Below are 14,755 nucleotides of genomic sequence, written 5' to 3'. Positions count from 1 at the left end.
GAATTGTCTCATTTATGGGCATTATTTTAATACAACGTAACAGTAAAATTAGCAAAAACATGAGAAGGACAAAGGTAACAGAAGGACAGGAAAAAGAAAAAGAAACTTGCTCATTCTGCAGTTGATTTTATTTCTTAATGGTTTCTTATTCCCTTCTAATGCCTTCCACACACACCCCAAGTAGAGCAGTTGGCAGAGAACACAACAGATGGATGACAGGCTCGACACAAGCAGTAGATCTGGCACCCAGGCACTTGACTTTTATTTGCTAAACAGTTAGCCAGATTTCAAGAACTTAGTCTGCTAATGTTCCTATTTGGTTTAACGCACTGTGAGAATCTAGCACATAAATATTAAAATATTGCCTTAAAAAAGATCACATACTCTCTGCTTCTCTGCATAGTTTAGTGGCTAATTATTTTACTCTTGGTGTAGACTGCTGAGATGCTCCACAATGAATTTAAAGGTGTACTTGGCCTTTGATAAAGACATCTACAATTTCAGATATTAGAGTTTTCTAAAAGCAGCTTTGTCTAAAAGAGATTTTAGCTATCCAAGTGAGAGACAGACATAGCCAGTGTAGGGTACTGAATGAACCTGTTAAGTACTAAATAGAAGATACGAGAGCATAATCATACATGATTGGTACCTTTCTTCCCTCTCACCATCACTGCATTTTCAGAGATTACTACATTCAAAGTTCAAGAAAATGTTCATCTTTTTCATAAAGTCCCCTTGGCACTGGACGGGTTAATAGCCCCTTCTCTCTGCTCATGTAGTACTTTATTTACATTACCAACATAGTTTGTGTCTTTGTCTCCACTGTGAGCTCCAGGAGAACAAGGTCTTGTTCCTGGAATCCCCAAACCTAACCCAGCATAGGGCACCCGATTGATTCTGGATAAATGTTTGTTGAGTTATTCAGAACTCAAGTGGACTTAGCCCCAGGCCAATAGAGAAAAGAAGTTGAAGGTGATTGTTTAGAACCGTGCTGCGAGGAATTGAAAAAGGCAGTGGTGCATCAGTGCCAGTCTTCTGTACTTTCTGCAAAAGCATGCTTCAGGGGAATAGGAGGGCGGGAGAATCTCTTATCTGCCTGGCAAAGCTTACAGATCCTGCTACCTGGAGTGATATCTCACAGAGAGAAGTGTGTGCAGCTCCAGAATTTGCTTCCCATTTTCTGTTGGAGAAACTGTGCTCTTTTTTCTCTCTCAAGCATAAATCTTCAGGTTATCATGCTCCCTCTCTTTCCAAATACGGTTTGGAAAAACATCTCCTGACTTTCTTACAGTGTTACTCAGGCATGTTCTTTCTCCATATCTTCACAACCGTTTACCTCAGGGCTAAAGATAAATAACCAATGACTTGAGTGCATTTAAGCTCCAGTAGAAGTAATTGATACGGAGTAGAACTATAAATTACTCATCACGAGGAATACTTTGGGCAGGAAATAGTTTGCACTTACTGGTATCTCACTGTCCTCAATTAGGAGCTTACTGATGACACTATCCTCCTCTTTATATCTTACATCATCTTTCACTTGTTAGAATACTTGATTCAGATGTCAGTTACTATACTTCAGAAATTTTGGGAGATGATTCACATTAAATGTCTTCTGTTTCCCTAATACTTTAATGAAGCTTTGAGTTTACTTAAAGACTATCTTACAGCTAGTCTCACAATATAGTGAAAAGCCAAAACACTTGTTCTTGACAAGTCCACTTAAAAAAAAAAAAATCCTCACAAGTACAGAGGAGCCCAGGTTTTTAATGAGCTGTACAACACTGGCCAAGGCTCAGTTTCCTAACTTTGTTTTATATGGAAAGAATTATTTACCTGTCCAAATAATTTCAAAATTCTTTTCTTGTTTTTTAATTTGAATAACTCAGTAAAATTTTCATTCAGTTATTTTGTAAAAGAATTGTAAGATATAGTCCCTTGAGAGGAAAACTTAATGGTTATAGTTGACTGCAAGCTCAATGTATACATAAGCAATTTAGCTTTAAAAAATCAAGTCATATTAATAGGAGTACTGGGTGGTATCCAAACAAGGTGTGTGTGTGTGTGTGTGTGTGTGTGTGTGTATGACATTTCTGTTCTCTATTCTGTGTGGTGAGACCATTTCTGGAGTGATGCGCTCAATTCTGAGTGCCACATTTTGAAAGATATATTGTGTGACCAGTGCGTGCCCAGAAAATAGTGACTAGCATATTAAGGAACTCCACACTATCATTGAAAAATTACTAATTTGCTGAATAGGCTTGATATTGACACAGAGGGATATCACCGTAAGATATTTTTCTTTTGTAAAATAAGACTAATGGGCAGAAACTTGGGGAAGGTTAATTTGAGTTCAGAAAGCATTTTTGCAGTATCCACATATAGAATTGTTTTGTTCTGCTCTCCAGTATACAAATTAAAGAGCAAAAATGCCTGACTTTAAGAAGCTTTCAGTAGCATTAGTACCACAACAGATTCTTTAATGGAGATGGTGGATATAAGTATATGAATTTGTTCTTGTCCCTGTATTTAAGACTACCCATCCTGCTTGTTTTCTAGGTATGTGCACTTGCATATACTTGTGTACCCACACACACGTACACTCAGGTTGGTAGTTTTTGAGATGGTAGATGTTGGATTCAGCTATGGCGATCTCACCATATTTATATTATTATGATTAAGACATGTATCCACCATATATTACCTTTGGTGGGCTAGTTTTCCCTTCTTTGAAATGACCAGTTAAGAACAAGTAATAATAAGTAACAAGCTCATTCACCTTATGGTTAAGACTATTATAAATTGGGGTGCCTGGGTAGCTCAGTCATTAAGCGTCTGCCTTCAGCTCAGGTCATGATCCCAGGGTCCTGGGATGGAGCCCCACATCGGGCTCCCTGCTCAGCAGGGAGTCTGCTTCTCCCTCTCCTGCTCCCCCTGCTTATGTTCCCTCTCTCGCTGTGTCTCTCTGTTTCAAATAAATAAATAAAATCTTTTTTTAAAAAAAGAATATTATAAATTTGCCTTATCCTGAACATTAATATGATAATGTGTTTGCTGCATTAAAGATCCAACAAATACAAAGAATTTGAAAAGTCTGAAGTTTTAAACCCTATGCAATATATACTTTTTAACTTGACAATTTATTCCTCGCAATGAAGTCCAAGAAAATATGAAGGAAAAATACTCCTCCCTGAAACAGAAGTACTTAGATTGGATGAAATGTCTGAAAAAAAAAATTAGGAGGTATCTATTTTATTGCCTGATATATTTAGTTGAGTGGCAACAATTTAAGGACCGTAAAAATTCAATTTCGGAAGATTATGTCGTGAGTAAAGCAGACCTGTAGTCAGAAATATAGAGGTCAAGTTAGCAATACACAAAATCAAAATCAGATTTACTCTCAGCTCCCTCTTCTGTTGGTTATCATGCTAGAACTCTGGCATTCCATTTCAAATGTTTTTTCCAGCTATTTCACTCGACATTCAATTTAAGCAAAACTTCTCTTAATAAAGATGAGTTAATTTGTGGGAAAACACTGATCTATTTCTAATTGTATACTATCTTCATACAGGAGATTAAGTTCCTAGAAAACAGGCTATAAAATGAAATGATAGGCCAAATTAATTTTTTAAATATGGAAGCAGTGTTATATAGTAGGATTTCAGCCTTTTTAATCAGAGGGTAAATGCCTAATTTTTTAAACCAAAAAAAATCTCCACAACATATTATATAACTTTCTAATTTCTGGGCTTAGGTGCAGTTATTAGCAAATTTTCTTTTACCTGTTTAATCTGCTTTTCTTTGCTGGGTCTCATTGGGACTAGGTTTGGAAATATAGCCCTGGGGAATGTGATTTCTTATCAAGTGTCCTTCAGACAACATGTAGTTCCTGCATAATAAGAAAAGACATAGATTCCAATGTCAAAGGAATCAGGAAAACTAATAATTTATCTTTTACGCCTAGCCATGCTTCCTTCAGGGAAATGTGCAGTGATAAAAAGGGGGTAAAATGAAATCCTTTGATCAGGTTTTCAGAAAGCCACCAGCTGGCCCTAAATCACACCTCAGTTTTTTCCAAAACCTTCTCAAAGCGGTTACTTTGAATTCTGGAAAGGCTGCTTTCGATTGCTCTGTGAAGTCGGAGATGGGCTAGGCATTACAGTAATAACATGGCAACAGCACTATCAGCAGCAACGTTCATTTTGGCTTCACTTGTATAACACACACTCATTCGCTTGTCCTTCTGTAGCTTGGATTTGTAACAGGAAAAGGACACAGGTCCTTTGATGGAAAAACCTGTAGCAGAAAGTATATACCTCAGAAACAAGTTTGGAATGTTAGGGTAGCTGTGGGAAACATTGATTGTCATTTTCTTCAATAATGGGCTAAAATACTGATCAGAAGCCAGAGGAGAAGCTTCTTTCTTCTTTTTTGTGCTGGGACTGGGAGGAAGGAGGAACAACAAGACTTCAGAAAAAGCAGCTCATGTTTGCCCATCCGGTAATTTTAGATAGGCCATTTATTTGCTAGGTAGAATTCCATTTGACCTTAAGCTGCATTCGGTTTTAGAGAAAGTCCTGATGGAAATGTCGTTATCCATGAATCTTTTAAACAAAATTTCACTCTTTACAGCTATTTTCGTCTTTAGTTTTTATGCTACTTAACAGATTTTTTTTTTTTTTTTTGGAGATAGGGACAAAAACAGATATGCCGATTAATCCCTTAGGAACTAGAAAAATGACAAATGGTTTAAAATTATTAAAAGTTGCTAAGCAGGACATCTCCGATCACTTCAAGAAAATCAGTGAGAAAAAAATAAAAAGGGTTCTGAACACCGGTGTTGCCAACTTTAACCTTCAGTAGTGTCCTCTCAGAATCTCAAAATCTTCTGCTTACAGGTGGGGGAAGCTTACTCTTTCCTGTGAGAGTAATCAGTGGTGTCCATTGGGTTATCTGGGTGTTTAGGATTATGTTTACAAAACCAATTCCTCGTCAGGAAAGAATGGAGACCAATGAACACTGGCCATAGGAAAATAAAACATTTTAATTGCAATAATCATGAACCTGTATCCATTAAAGAGAGAAAAACAGTCTTAATATCACAGCTTTAGAGATTTTTGGTTCCCAGTTAGTGGTGTTTCTGGGTACAACCCTAACCTGACACATGCCAGAAGGGGGGCTTGAGGTGCCAGAACTTGGAATACATAGGACACAAGAATGGGCTGTCAGCAAAGAAAAAGAGAAAGAGATACCATCACTACTTTTTTCCCCCCAAAAGTATTTTTGGCAGTGTATACTGTATCAGTGTACTTTACTGGATTACATGCCGTATCTTGTTATCTTGTATAACTTGTAATATGATATAAAACATTATATTAGACCAACTGATGAAAATAATTCTGCTCCTTATGGACAAGTGGACATACTTCTGTGATGAGTAACAGAAGCTCAATTTCCACAGAATGTTCCCGGGCATCAAATACTTAATGTGCTTTTACTATCCCTTTATTAAATGAAACAGGAAGTTTCTCATGTATTTGTGTAATGCCTGAGATCTAGAACTGTAACAGCTTTTTAAATAATAGAAATATATTTATTACATAGATAAGTGTATTATACTTTATTGATACTTCAACATTTAATTCCACTTAGCAACAAAATTTTCCCTTTAGTGTTTATTATATTTTGTGATGATAGCAGTTATACTGCAGAAAAAACTTAGATAATTTAATCTGAGGACAGACTTAGTCTTTAAAATAATATGTGTGTCTGTATACGATGGTATAACTGTTAAAAATGACTAAACCTTTCCAAAATGTATTACTTAATGAAATAATAATGATCTCTTGATTTAGACACAATGTATTATTGCTATTTTAAAGTTTGAAGATGTGATTTTTTTCTTCATATATTTGAATTTTACTTAAAAAGTCTAAAATTGGTATATCTAACTTCATTCTAGGTGAGGCTTAAAAATTATTGTCTTAAAAATTACTTATGTTTTCTAGAAATGAAACAGATCAATGGAATTGTTAGTTTATTTTGAGCTGTTTAAACCTGGAAACTCAGGAGCCAAAGTCAGTTCCAATAAGCAGCAAAATTCTTAAGGATCCATTGAGAATACACACATCCTCCCAGGAATATCTAATTCTAGCTGGTGTGCTGTTTACAAAGCAGACTTGTCAAAGAAATGACCCATGAATTCCAGTAATGGAAACTGATAAGCATCTGCTGAAAACCTTTTTACCCAAGACAGGAACCAGATGAACAGAAAGAACTAAAAATTCTTGTAAGCAGTTGTTTCAAGTAAAATGGCATGGGGTATGTCTTCAGTTTAAAGGCAATCAACAGATATGAGCAGATATATATATATATATACGTATATATATATATATATATATGAACATGTTAACATAATATCTGTATGTCTGTCACTATAATAGGTATGTTATATATCTCTTATAGATATATAGACATATTCAGTTGTTAGATGTGGTCACTTATGAGCCAGAAATAAATCTTTTCCATGAGATAGTGGAGGGAGGTGGTTGTGTGCACAGAGCTGAAGTGTATGTGTTCAAATTCCATTTCTATCTCCTACTGGCTGTGTAATCATCTCTTGTAAGATGATCATAACAGTATCTGCTCAATAGGTTGTTGTGAGAACAGTGCCAGCCCATAGAAAGCCTATGCCAGACTTTAATATCATGTCCAGAGATTTGAAAGAGAAAATGAAATAAGGGATTCTAAATGGCATGTGGGAAAACATGGACCGTGGAGTTAGAGAGACCTCAATTCAAATCTTAGGTTGTGCCACAAGATGGGTGACACTGAACATGACTCAGAGACTCTGTTTTTTTTCCTTCCCTTCCCTCCCTCCCTCCCTTCCTTCCTTTCTCCAATTTATTTATTTGAAAGAGAAAGAGAGCACACATAAATTTGGGGGGGTTGGGTAGACGAAGAGAATCTTCAAGCAGACTTCCCTTGGAGCGAGCAGGTTGTGATCTCATGATCCATGAGATCACAACCTGAGCTGAAACCAAGAGTCAGACACTTAACCCACTGAGCCACCAGGCACCCCATAGACTCTGTTTTCTTATTTTATAAAACTAAGTACCAATCCTACAGTTGTAAGATAAGGAAGCATAGATAGAAAGCCCCTGAATATGCTAGGCGTTCAGTATTAGGCTATCTTTCCCCACAACACTAGAACTAGTTCTTAAAGACTGTAAACATTTCTCTTTTTAAGATTTAATTTGTTTACTTGAGAGAGTATGAAAGAGAGAGAGAGAGGGAGAGGGAGAGAGCACAAGCTGGGTAAGGGGTAGAAGGAGAGGGACTTCCCACTGAGCAGGGAGTCCAACGTGGGACTCAATCCTAGGAGCCCAGGATTATGACCTGAGATGAAGACTCTTAACAAACTGAGCCACCCAGGCACCTGACTGCAAAAATTTATTTATTTCATTTGTTTTCTATGGCTAATAAAAGTTATTCTCTGTTCTTCTCGTAGGGTGAAAATGGTTTACATGGAGCTCCAGGCTTACCTGGTCAAAAGGTAAAGAGTTTTTGAATGTTTTATGTAAGTTAAGAATTTAACATCTTAAAAAATTGAATTTGCACATAATATAGTGAAGATTCAGAAAATTAATTTGATGAAACCGACTTCCATGGAAGGCTCTTAGAAAGCCGCTAACTAGTCTTTCAAAGAGCCTTCTCCAAGGAACCACGATAGAAGAGAGTTCTATGAGAGAGCTTTAACAGCACGCTTCTCCGGAGAAGTCAATGGTGGTGAATGGTGGTGCTTTCTGGGGGCCATGCGAGTGTCCAGAGCTGCTCTGAACGTATTTTCACTGTTATGAGAGTCTAAAATGAAGAGTGGAACAGTGTTTACTGCCTTTGACTGTATTTGTTTCTTTCTTATCTTCCTTTTTGTATATCCCAGCTCGACTAAACATAATAGTTACAGTGACATAAAACATTAAATATTACGAAGATGCTACAACTAACCCCTTCAAAAAAATCTTTGTCAGAATAACAAATTTGTAATAAGTGAAAATGTTTGCATTGACTAGGCTACTTCTTTCTGTGCCGAATATCTTTCTTTTTACCAAGGTGATCTTGACTTGTACCCTTTTATTGTCCGGGGGCTGCTTTCTCCTCCTTGGCAGGAGTCTGACCAGCCTTGCTGGAAGCAGAGAGTCTGGTCTATTCCAGTTTCCTGGAGGGTTTGGGGAGCCACTTCAGGTGGGGCCAGCTGTCATAATACCACCCAGATAATCCCACCACAGGGGAGAGCATTCTTGATGCAGTAGTAGAGGCCCACCCAGGCCAACCATATCATCCCTATGCTCTGGAAGTTTTCCAAGTCTTAGCAACAAGATGGCAGAAGTTACTGTTACATCTAGGTTTTTTCTCTATGGCTAAAAATTACCATTAAAAAAACATGTGCATTCATTTATAGTCATAGCTTTTGAAAAATCTCCCATTCCTTGGCTTGATAAGAAATTAAGTCTGCGCCGGCAGTGATGAAATGGCAAGCTTCTGAGTTTCTTCGCAGCAGCTCCAGACAAAACCCGTTGCTCCAGCATGTGCTGCATCTGTGAGCGGAGCTGCAAGCCAAGGGATGTGCAGATTTATCTGCTGGGAAACAGTTTTGGACTTTCCAGCAGCTGTTTGTGGTGGCTGCATCATGCTGACTTTGTGGCTGATGTACTGGAGGCGTTTAGCAGCTTGATGTCGGCTTGGATTAACAGATCAAGCCACAGTCCAGACTTTAGGGAAAATGGGAGAATAGAGCTAGACCACGCATTCAGTGGCAAAGAGACCCAACTACTAACCTATTGTCTTTCCCAGTACCTTTTTGAAGGGCAGATGAAGCAGAAATAATAATTCGATCATGTGTGTATATGTGCATATACATATACACATACACACATATATTATTTACAATATATATATCATTTATAATATATACAGAGAGGCTGTATTTATAGTAAAAAGCTGGCATTCCTTTTCTAACACATGAATTTTAATTGTACCAAGTGTCACCTTGTTGCAGCATTACAGAAATAAACGTAAATAAGAAACCCTTCATCCATTGTCTCCATGCACTCTGGAGATGTTTGCTGAGTGCATCTTGTGTGTGGAGGGGTGAGGATGACCCACCTCCAGCAGCCATTTGCTGGCTCTCTTGTCTTCAGTGCCTGACCTATATTTGGCATTCAGTGCATATTTGTTTGAATGGATGAATCAAACATCAGTATTATAAATATCTGTGCAGAATTCAGTGGGAAAACAAGCTTGTCAGACTGGAGAGGGTTTTAGCTGAAGAACAGGAGACATAGACCTTTTGGAATAACGATGGCGGTTAAAGCCCGCAGTGCTCCAGCCACCAGTCACCTTTCTGTGACCGAGACACAGGAGATCTGGGTGGTAAAGAGCATGCATGGCTCTGGCGTCAGAGCTGGAGCCAGGACTTGGGGTTCAAGCCCAAACTCGTTCATCACACAGCTCTCCCTGGAATGGTATTCCATGGAAGTCAGCTTGAGAAGGCTGCTTAAAAGGGATCTGGTGAAATCAACAGTAACAGTAATAATTAAAAGTAATAATAATAATAAAGTAATAAATATAAATAAGAAAAAGTAAGAGTAATGATGGCTAACTTAGTTGGTGCCAGGCACTATGCTGATGCATTCAATTCTCAAAACATCTATGAGAAAGGAACCATATATGGAGAAATTCAGGTGTAAGGAGATTATGTTGGCTTGAGAGCACTATCATGAAGCTGTAGCTTGTACCCTTTAATATTCAGGAATATGTAAATGTCATCCAACTTAAAATTGATTTCAAGTTTACATATTAGAAATGGTTTTTATTTATAATTATTGATGTTTTGTTACTGAAAAAATTGTCATTATTATAGTAATAATTGTGTGTGTTAAAAATAGTGTTCCTATTATTATATATAAATCATATACCTCTTCTACAGGGAGAGCAAGGTTTTGAAGGCCGCAAAGGAGAAACTGGTGAAAAGGTAAATATCTCTCTTGAGGCATACATCTGTAAAAATACATTAGATTCATGAAAATATTTTGAAGTGGAATATCTAACTTCTCTTGTGCTTTCCATAGAAGCAATTCAGTAATTTTGTAAGAGAAAACCTTAAAATATTTGTTTCACTTAAGTTAGACTTAATATATGAAGGATTGTCAGAAATCTTTCTGGACTTGTTTGGATGGTAATTCTATCTAAATATTTCTCCCTAAATGCATTCCATCGATATATAAATGACTCAAACATTGCCTGAGCTTTGTGTTGTGTGCTATAGGATCACTGATGCACTAAGTGTCCAGGTCTTTAAATAAATGTTTTGTTTCCATGTATACCTGGTGTATCAGTGGAATTTTTCCTGAGGAAATAAATAAGAACTGTAATAGGGTCAAACAGAAAAAAGATGTGCAAATAGAAGAGTTTGAAAGAGTTAAAATAAAGGGATGGTGGGCAAAGTGTAGGAAGAACCACAGGGATTGTGCAATATCCTAGATTGAGTTATAGTGAACGCCTTAAACTCCAAAAGGTTATCAGACTCAGAGGCAAAAAGAACTGTGGGTACAGATCCAGATTGATGCTGAGGGAAGCAGTGAGCCCAATATTCAAGCAATCTTCGTTTTAAAAATTTATAGCCTTCTACTAAAAGTACAGAGAATAGAAGTGCCCTAGTCATCTAAAATTTACATTCAGACAATCATTTGAGTCCTTCTGCATTTCATAAGTCTAGTTTTATTTTGAATAGAACAAAAACAGCATCATTCCTTTGTTTCATAAAACGTCATGTAATTGGACAGCCACAAGAAAGGAAGGGGGAGAGATAATCTCAAATTAGACAGTCTTGCCTGTATTTAGTTTTCTGGGCCGTGATCAGTTATTTGCTTCTTCAATAAGTATTTTAGACAGAATGAACAGCTATAATAATTATGACAAATTATACATGTTGTAAGCTACTTGCTAATTACTTTTCCTCACAGAACTGTGAGGAAGAAAAAAATAGTCCTATAGTAATCATATAATTGAGGAGAATTCCATTAGATGATGACTATATTTTAAAAGTGGATCTCTCTTTTTAGGGATCTTTTATATATTTTTGCTTTAGAATGACAGTCATTGCCTTTAAATTAATGCCCTATTTATACATGTTCCTGCTTTATTAATGGTACTTTACCTGTAGGAGTACGTGAGAATAAGCAAGGAAACAGATAAGATTCTCTGTAAAGTCACCATTTCACTTAAAACCTTAGTGGTTATTTTGATATTTTATATACATAGTTGGTATTGCTCAGTAATAGATTCTCACAGACTGTGAAGTATAGAAAAACATTCCTTTATATGGCTTCAAAGATTTCCCTTCTAATTCTTCGTACTTATTAGCAATCGCTTTCAAATAGTCCATTTCACCATGAGGTGAAAATATTTATGGAGGATGGAGACAACAAGAAGAAACAAAGCATCAAATAGAAAAGACAACACCTTGAATGAGAATTATAATTCAAATGGTTTATAGCCCAATGTAAAATTCACATAGTAACCCTTATAATAAGAATATCGTCTGCTTTGATGATTACTTACCAAATAGCAAATATGAGTTTTTTCAGTGTTACACACTACATATGCTGATCTATGACCACATGTATTTTCCCATAAGATAAATAACTAATGCCATCTTTTTATTTCTAGATTAGAAACTGTGTTTGGATTAATTAAATAAGGAAAGTCTGTGGAGCACTCATTTCTAGGGGACATAAGCATGAGATTCTTGCACTGCTTACAACCTAATTTGTTTTCTGAACAAAGACTATTTATCTATTTTTATTTTTTTTTTATTAAAGTATCTCTGTGGCATCCCAGTTGGATGGGGGCAAGGCAGAGCAGGCAGTGAAAGAATTCACCCAAGGCAGAAAAAAAGAGATGACAGTTTATTGAATACACCACAGGGGAGCAGTGGGCAGAACAGCAGAGGGGAGACCATCTGCCTCAAGGAGGTAGTGAGGGCAGAATAAGGGAGGATGAGGATGTATGGAATTCTCCCTTTTTTTTAGTAATCTGAGGAACTGTGCCTGGCTGTAAGTAGCTCATTGGTCAGTTAGGGCCTAAGGCTTAATGAGCTTGTTGGCATTCAGCTCAGTAGTCACTGTGGGTCCTTTTGCCTTGCTCGAGTTTCCATTACTTAAGCCTTTCCAGTATAGTTGGCACACAATGTTACATTCGTTGTAGGTGTACAACATAGTCAACAAGTCTATGCATTATTATCACCACAAGTGTAACTACTATCTGTCACCATATAACACTATCATAATACCACTGATACCCCATGCTGTACCTTTCATCCCCATGACTTACTCATTCCATAACTGGAAGCCTGTACCTCTCACTCCCCATCACCCATTTTGCCCATTAAAAGACACCCTTAAAAGACAATTTAATTTGAATTTCAATTCTTTGTGGAAGACTGAGTTTGTAATTACAGTAAGGCCTATCTTTCCTCTTTAATTGCCTTATTGTGGCCTTTACTATGTTTAAAATTCGCTGTTTTGAATGAGACAATTCACTAGTTGCAAAACAAAAGAATTCAGGAAGTTGTTATTGTTCAGAGATGTTGTACCTACCAAAGGCACACTACCTCCAGTAGAACAAGAAAACTCGTATCAACTGTCAAAGAGAAAACACTATGTTATGGTCTTCGGATATCTTCATAGTGATGATACCACTCTGTGGTATTCTATAATCCAGTATAAACCAAGCGGGGAAATGTGCAGTTTTTCTTGATGGCCAGAAAACTATCCTGCTGGCCAGTTTAAGTTAAGCCACACCAAACAAGTAGTTCCTCAGCATGTCTAATGTGGTATCCTTAGTCCAGAGAAGAACTCACGAACCTTGAACAAGTAGAGGGAACCTCATTTGAAAGCATATTCCCGAGTTTATAGCAACTTATGACAGAAAAAACTCATGTATTACCTGTGCAAGCACAATTTAGCCAAATCAGTCCTAAAGTGAAAATTATTTGAAAGACTCCTTCTTTCTCAAATTACTTATGCTGGCAGGACTCTCCCTGAAGAGCTACTTTCAGGTTTACCTTTTTTTTTTTTTTTTGGCTTATCATTTAGATGGATAGGAATGATCCCATCCCATTGCCTCATTGCCCTGTGAGCATCACTCAAGGATCCTTTCACTCTAACAGCATTCCTCATGAAGCTGGAGGCAGGAGGCCCATATTCTGACTGAGGAATAGAACAGCAGCTAGGGTCTGTGTTCTGGCTTCTCTGTTTCTGTAGGCGTGATCTCAAGCAACCCTTCTTTGGGGGATTTTCCTTAGGTCCTTCAGTATAGTTGGGGGTGTTGTAGGGGCTACAACTAGTGAACAAAATGGAGAGTCCACTATTGAGGTGATAGTTATCCCTATACTGTCAGCCTTCGCAGCAGTGATACAGCCACACTCTTATTATGTGACCAAATGTGTGAATGCATGAACTGAGCTCTGACAATCATATTAGAAAAAGCAGATTTAGCAGGGAGGCATTCATTAAAGTGAGCTTTATTTCTAAACCCTGAGCCCAGGTTTTTACTTTAGGTCTTTGTCAAAATAGGAGTATTACTTGGTTACATTATTTTAAAAAAAGCAAATAGAAAAGCAAATGTGAACATCTGCTTTATATTATAGCATTATAGCATTCAGTTTCTTTAAGTAACTGCTTCATGTGGTTGGGTTGGCTTTTAACCCAATTCTTTTACATTGTCATTCAAGTCCTAACTAACTTAGTTTAAAAACTGATTTCTTAGATGTTAAACTTGATTCTCCCCAACTTTATTGTTAAATATGATTTGATTGTGAGAAAGAAACAACCAGTGACAAATGCTGCTCATGGCACACTTTTCCTGACATTTTCTCTACATTTTCTAGCTAAAATGTAGTTCATTTTGTTCATTCAAGAGTGACATTTAAGTTAACGTGGGTACAGAGGTAGCAAATCTTTACAAGAACTAAGATGTTTTAGCTAGTGTGGAACTTTTCCATTTGATGAATTAAAATAATCTTATCCTTGAAGATTTCTTAAGTAGAGTGAAAAGAAAAAAAGGACAATCAAATATTCTTTTCTTCATGAACCATCTGGCTCAGGGAGATGTGGATAGTATCCAACTTTTGACATTCCATGCCAAGAGTGTTCATGGTTAAGCAGGTTCTGACTTACTCTTATTTAAATGTATGACCATTGCCTACTTTGATCATCTTGATTACTGATCTTTTCTTCCATTCTGAGTTAAGCCCATAATAATACATGCAACTGCAAAACTAACAAATGCATATGGTTCCTTCTTTAATTTGTCTCTTAAAACTTTAGGAAACTGGTTGCTATAAATTTTCAGTGACTTGTGATTTTTATCATCTTGTTGTTACATTCTGGTAACATCATATGACGTTAATTTTAATGTCATATGACATTCTGGAAATGTCATATGACATAAAATAGTTATTTAAATTGGAAAATTATGTTTAAATATCTATTTATCTGGTTGTATAGCTGTTGCAAATATTTTTATCTGACAGAATCCACTGGAAAATCATCGACTGATCCCTATTCTTCACTGGTTTATTTAACAAGATATCATTTTAGAATTCTGTACAAAATGTTATATTCAAATTAATAAAACCATTGAAATGTCTATTATAATGTAGGATAGAGTACAAGAGTATTGTACATATAAT

General features: G+C 36.7%; 1 protein-coding gene across 6 annotated transcripts in view; it reads left to right on the top strand.

The window, feature by feature from the left end:
- The window catches only part of COL19A1 (collagen type XIX alpha 1 chain), a 312,492-nt gene that overhangs the window by 77,988 nt on the left and 219,749 nt on the right, over positions 1 to 14,755 (top strand). For all 6 annotated transcript variants that reach the window (XM_032864437.1, XM_032864441.1, XM_032864440.1 and 3 more), the window contains 2 exons: positions 7,511 to 7,555; positions 9,989 to 10,033. In XM_032864437.1, coding sequence (XP_032720328.1) covers positions 7,511 to 7,555; positions 9,989 to 10,033 — 90 coding nt within the window. The remainder of the gene's footprint in view (positions 1 to 7,510; positions 7,556 to 9,988; positions 10,034 to 14,755) is intronic.

The sequence above is a fragment of the Lontra canadensis genome, unplaced genomic scaffold (assembly GCF_010015895.1).
Source record: "Lontra canadensis isolate GAN:19392208 unplaced genomic scaffold, GSC_riverotter_1.0 scaffold27, whole genome shotgun sequence".
Taxonomy (NCBI): domain Eukaryota; kingdom Metazoa; phylum Chordata; class Mammalia; order Carnivora; family Mustelidae; genus Lontra; species Lontra canadensis.
Note: the sequence above shows the minus strand (reverse complement) of the source record. Positions and strands in the feature narration are given on the sequence as shown.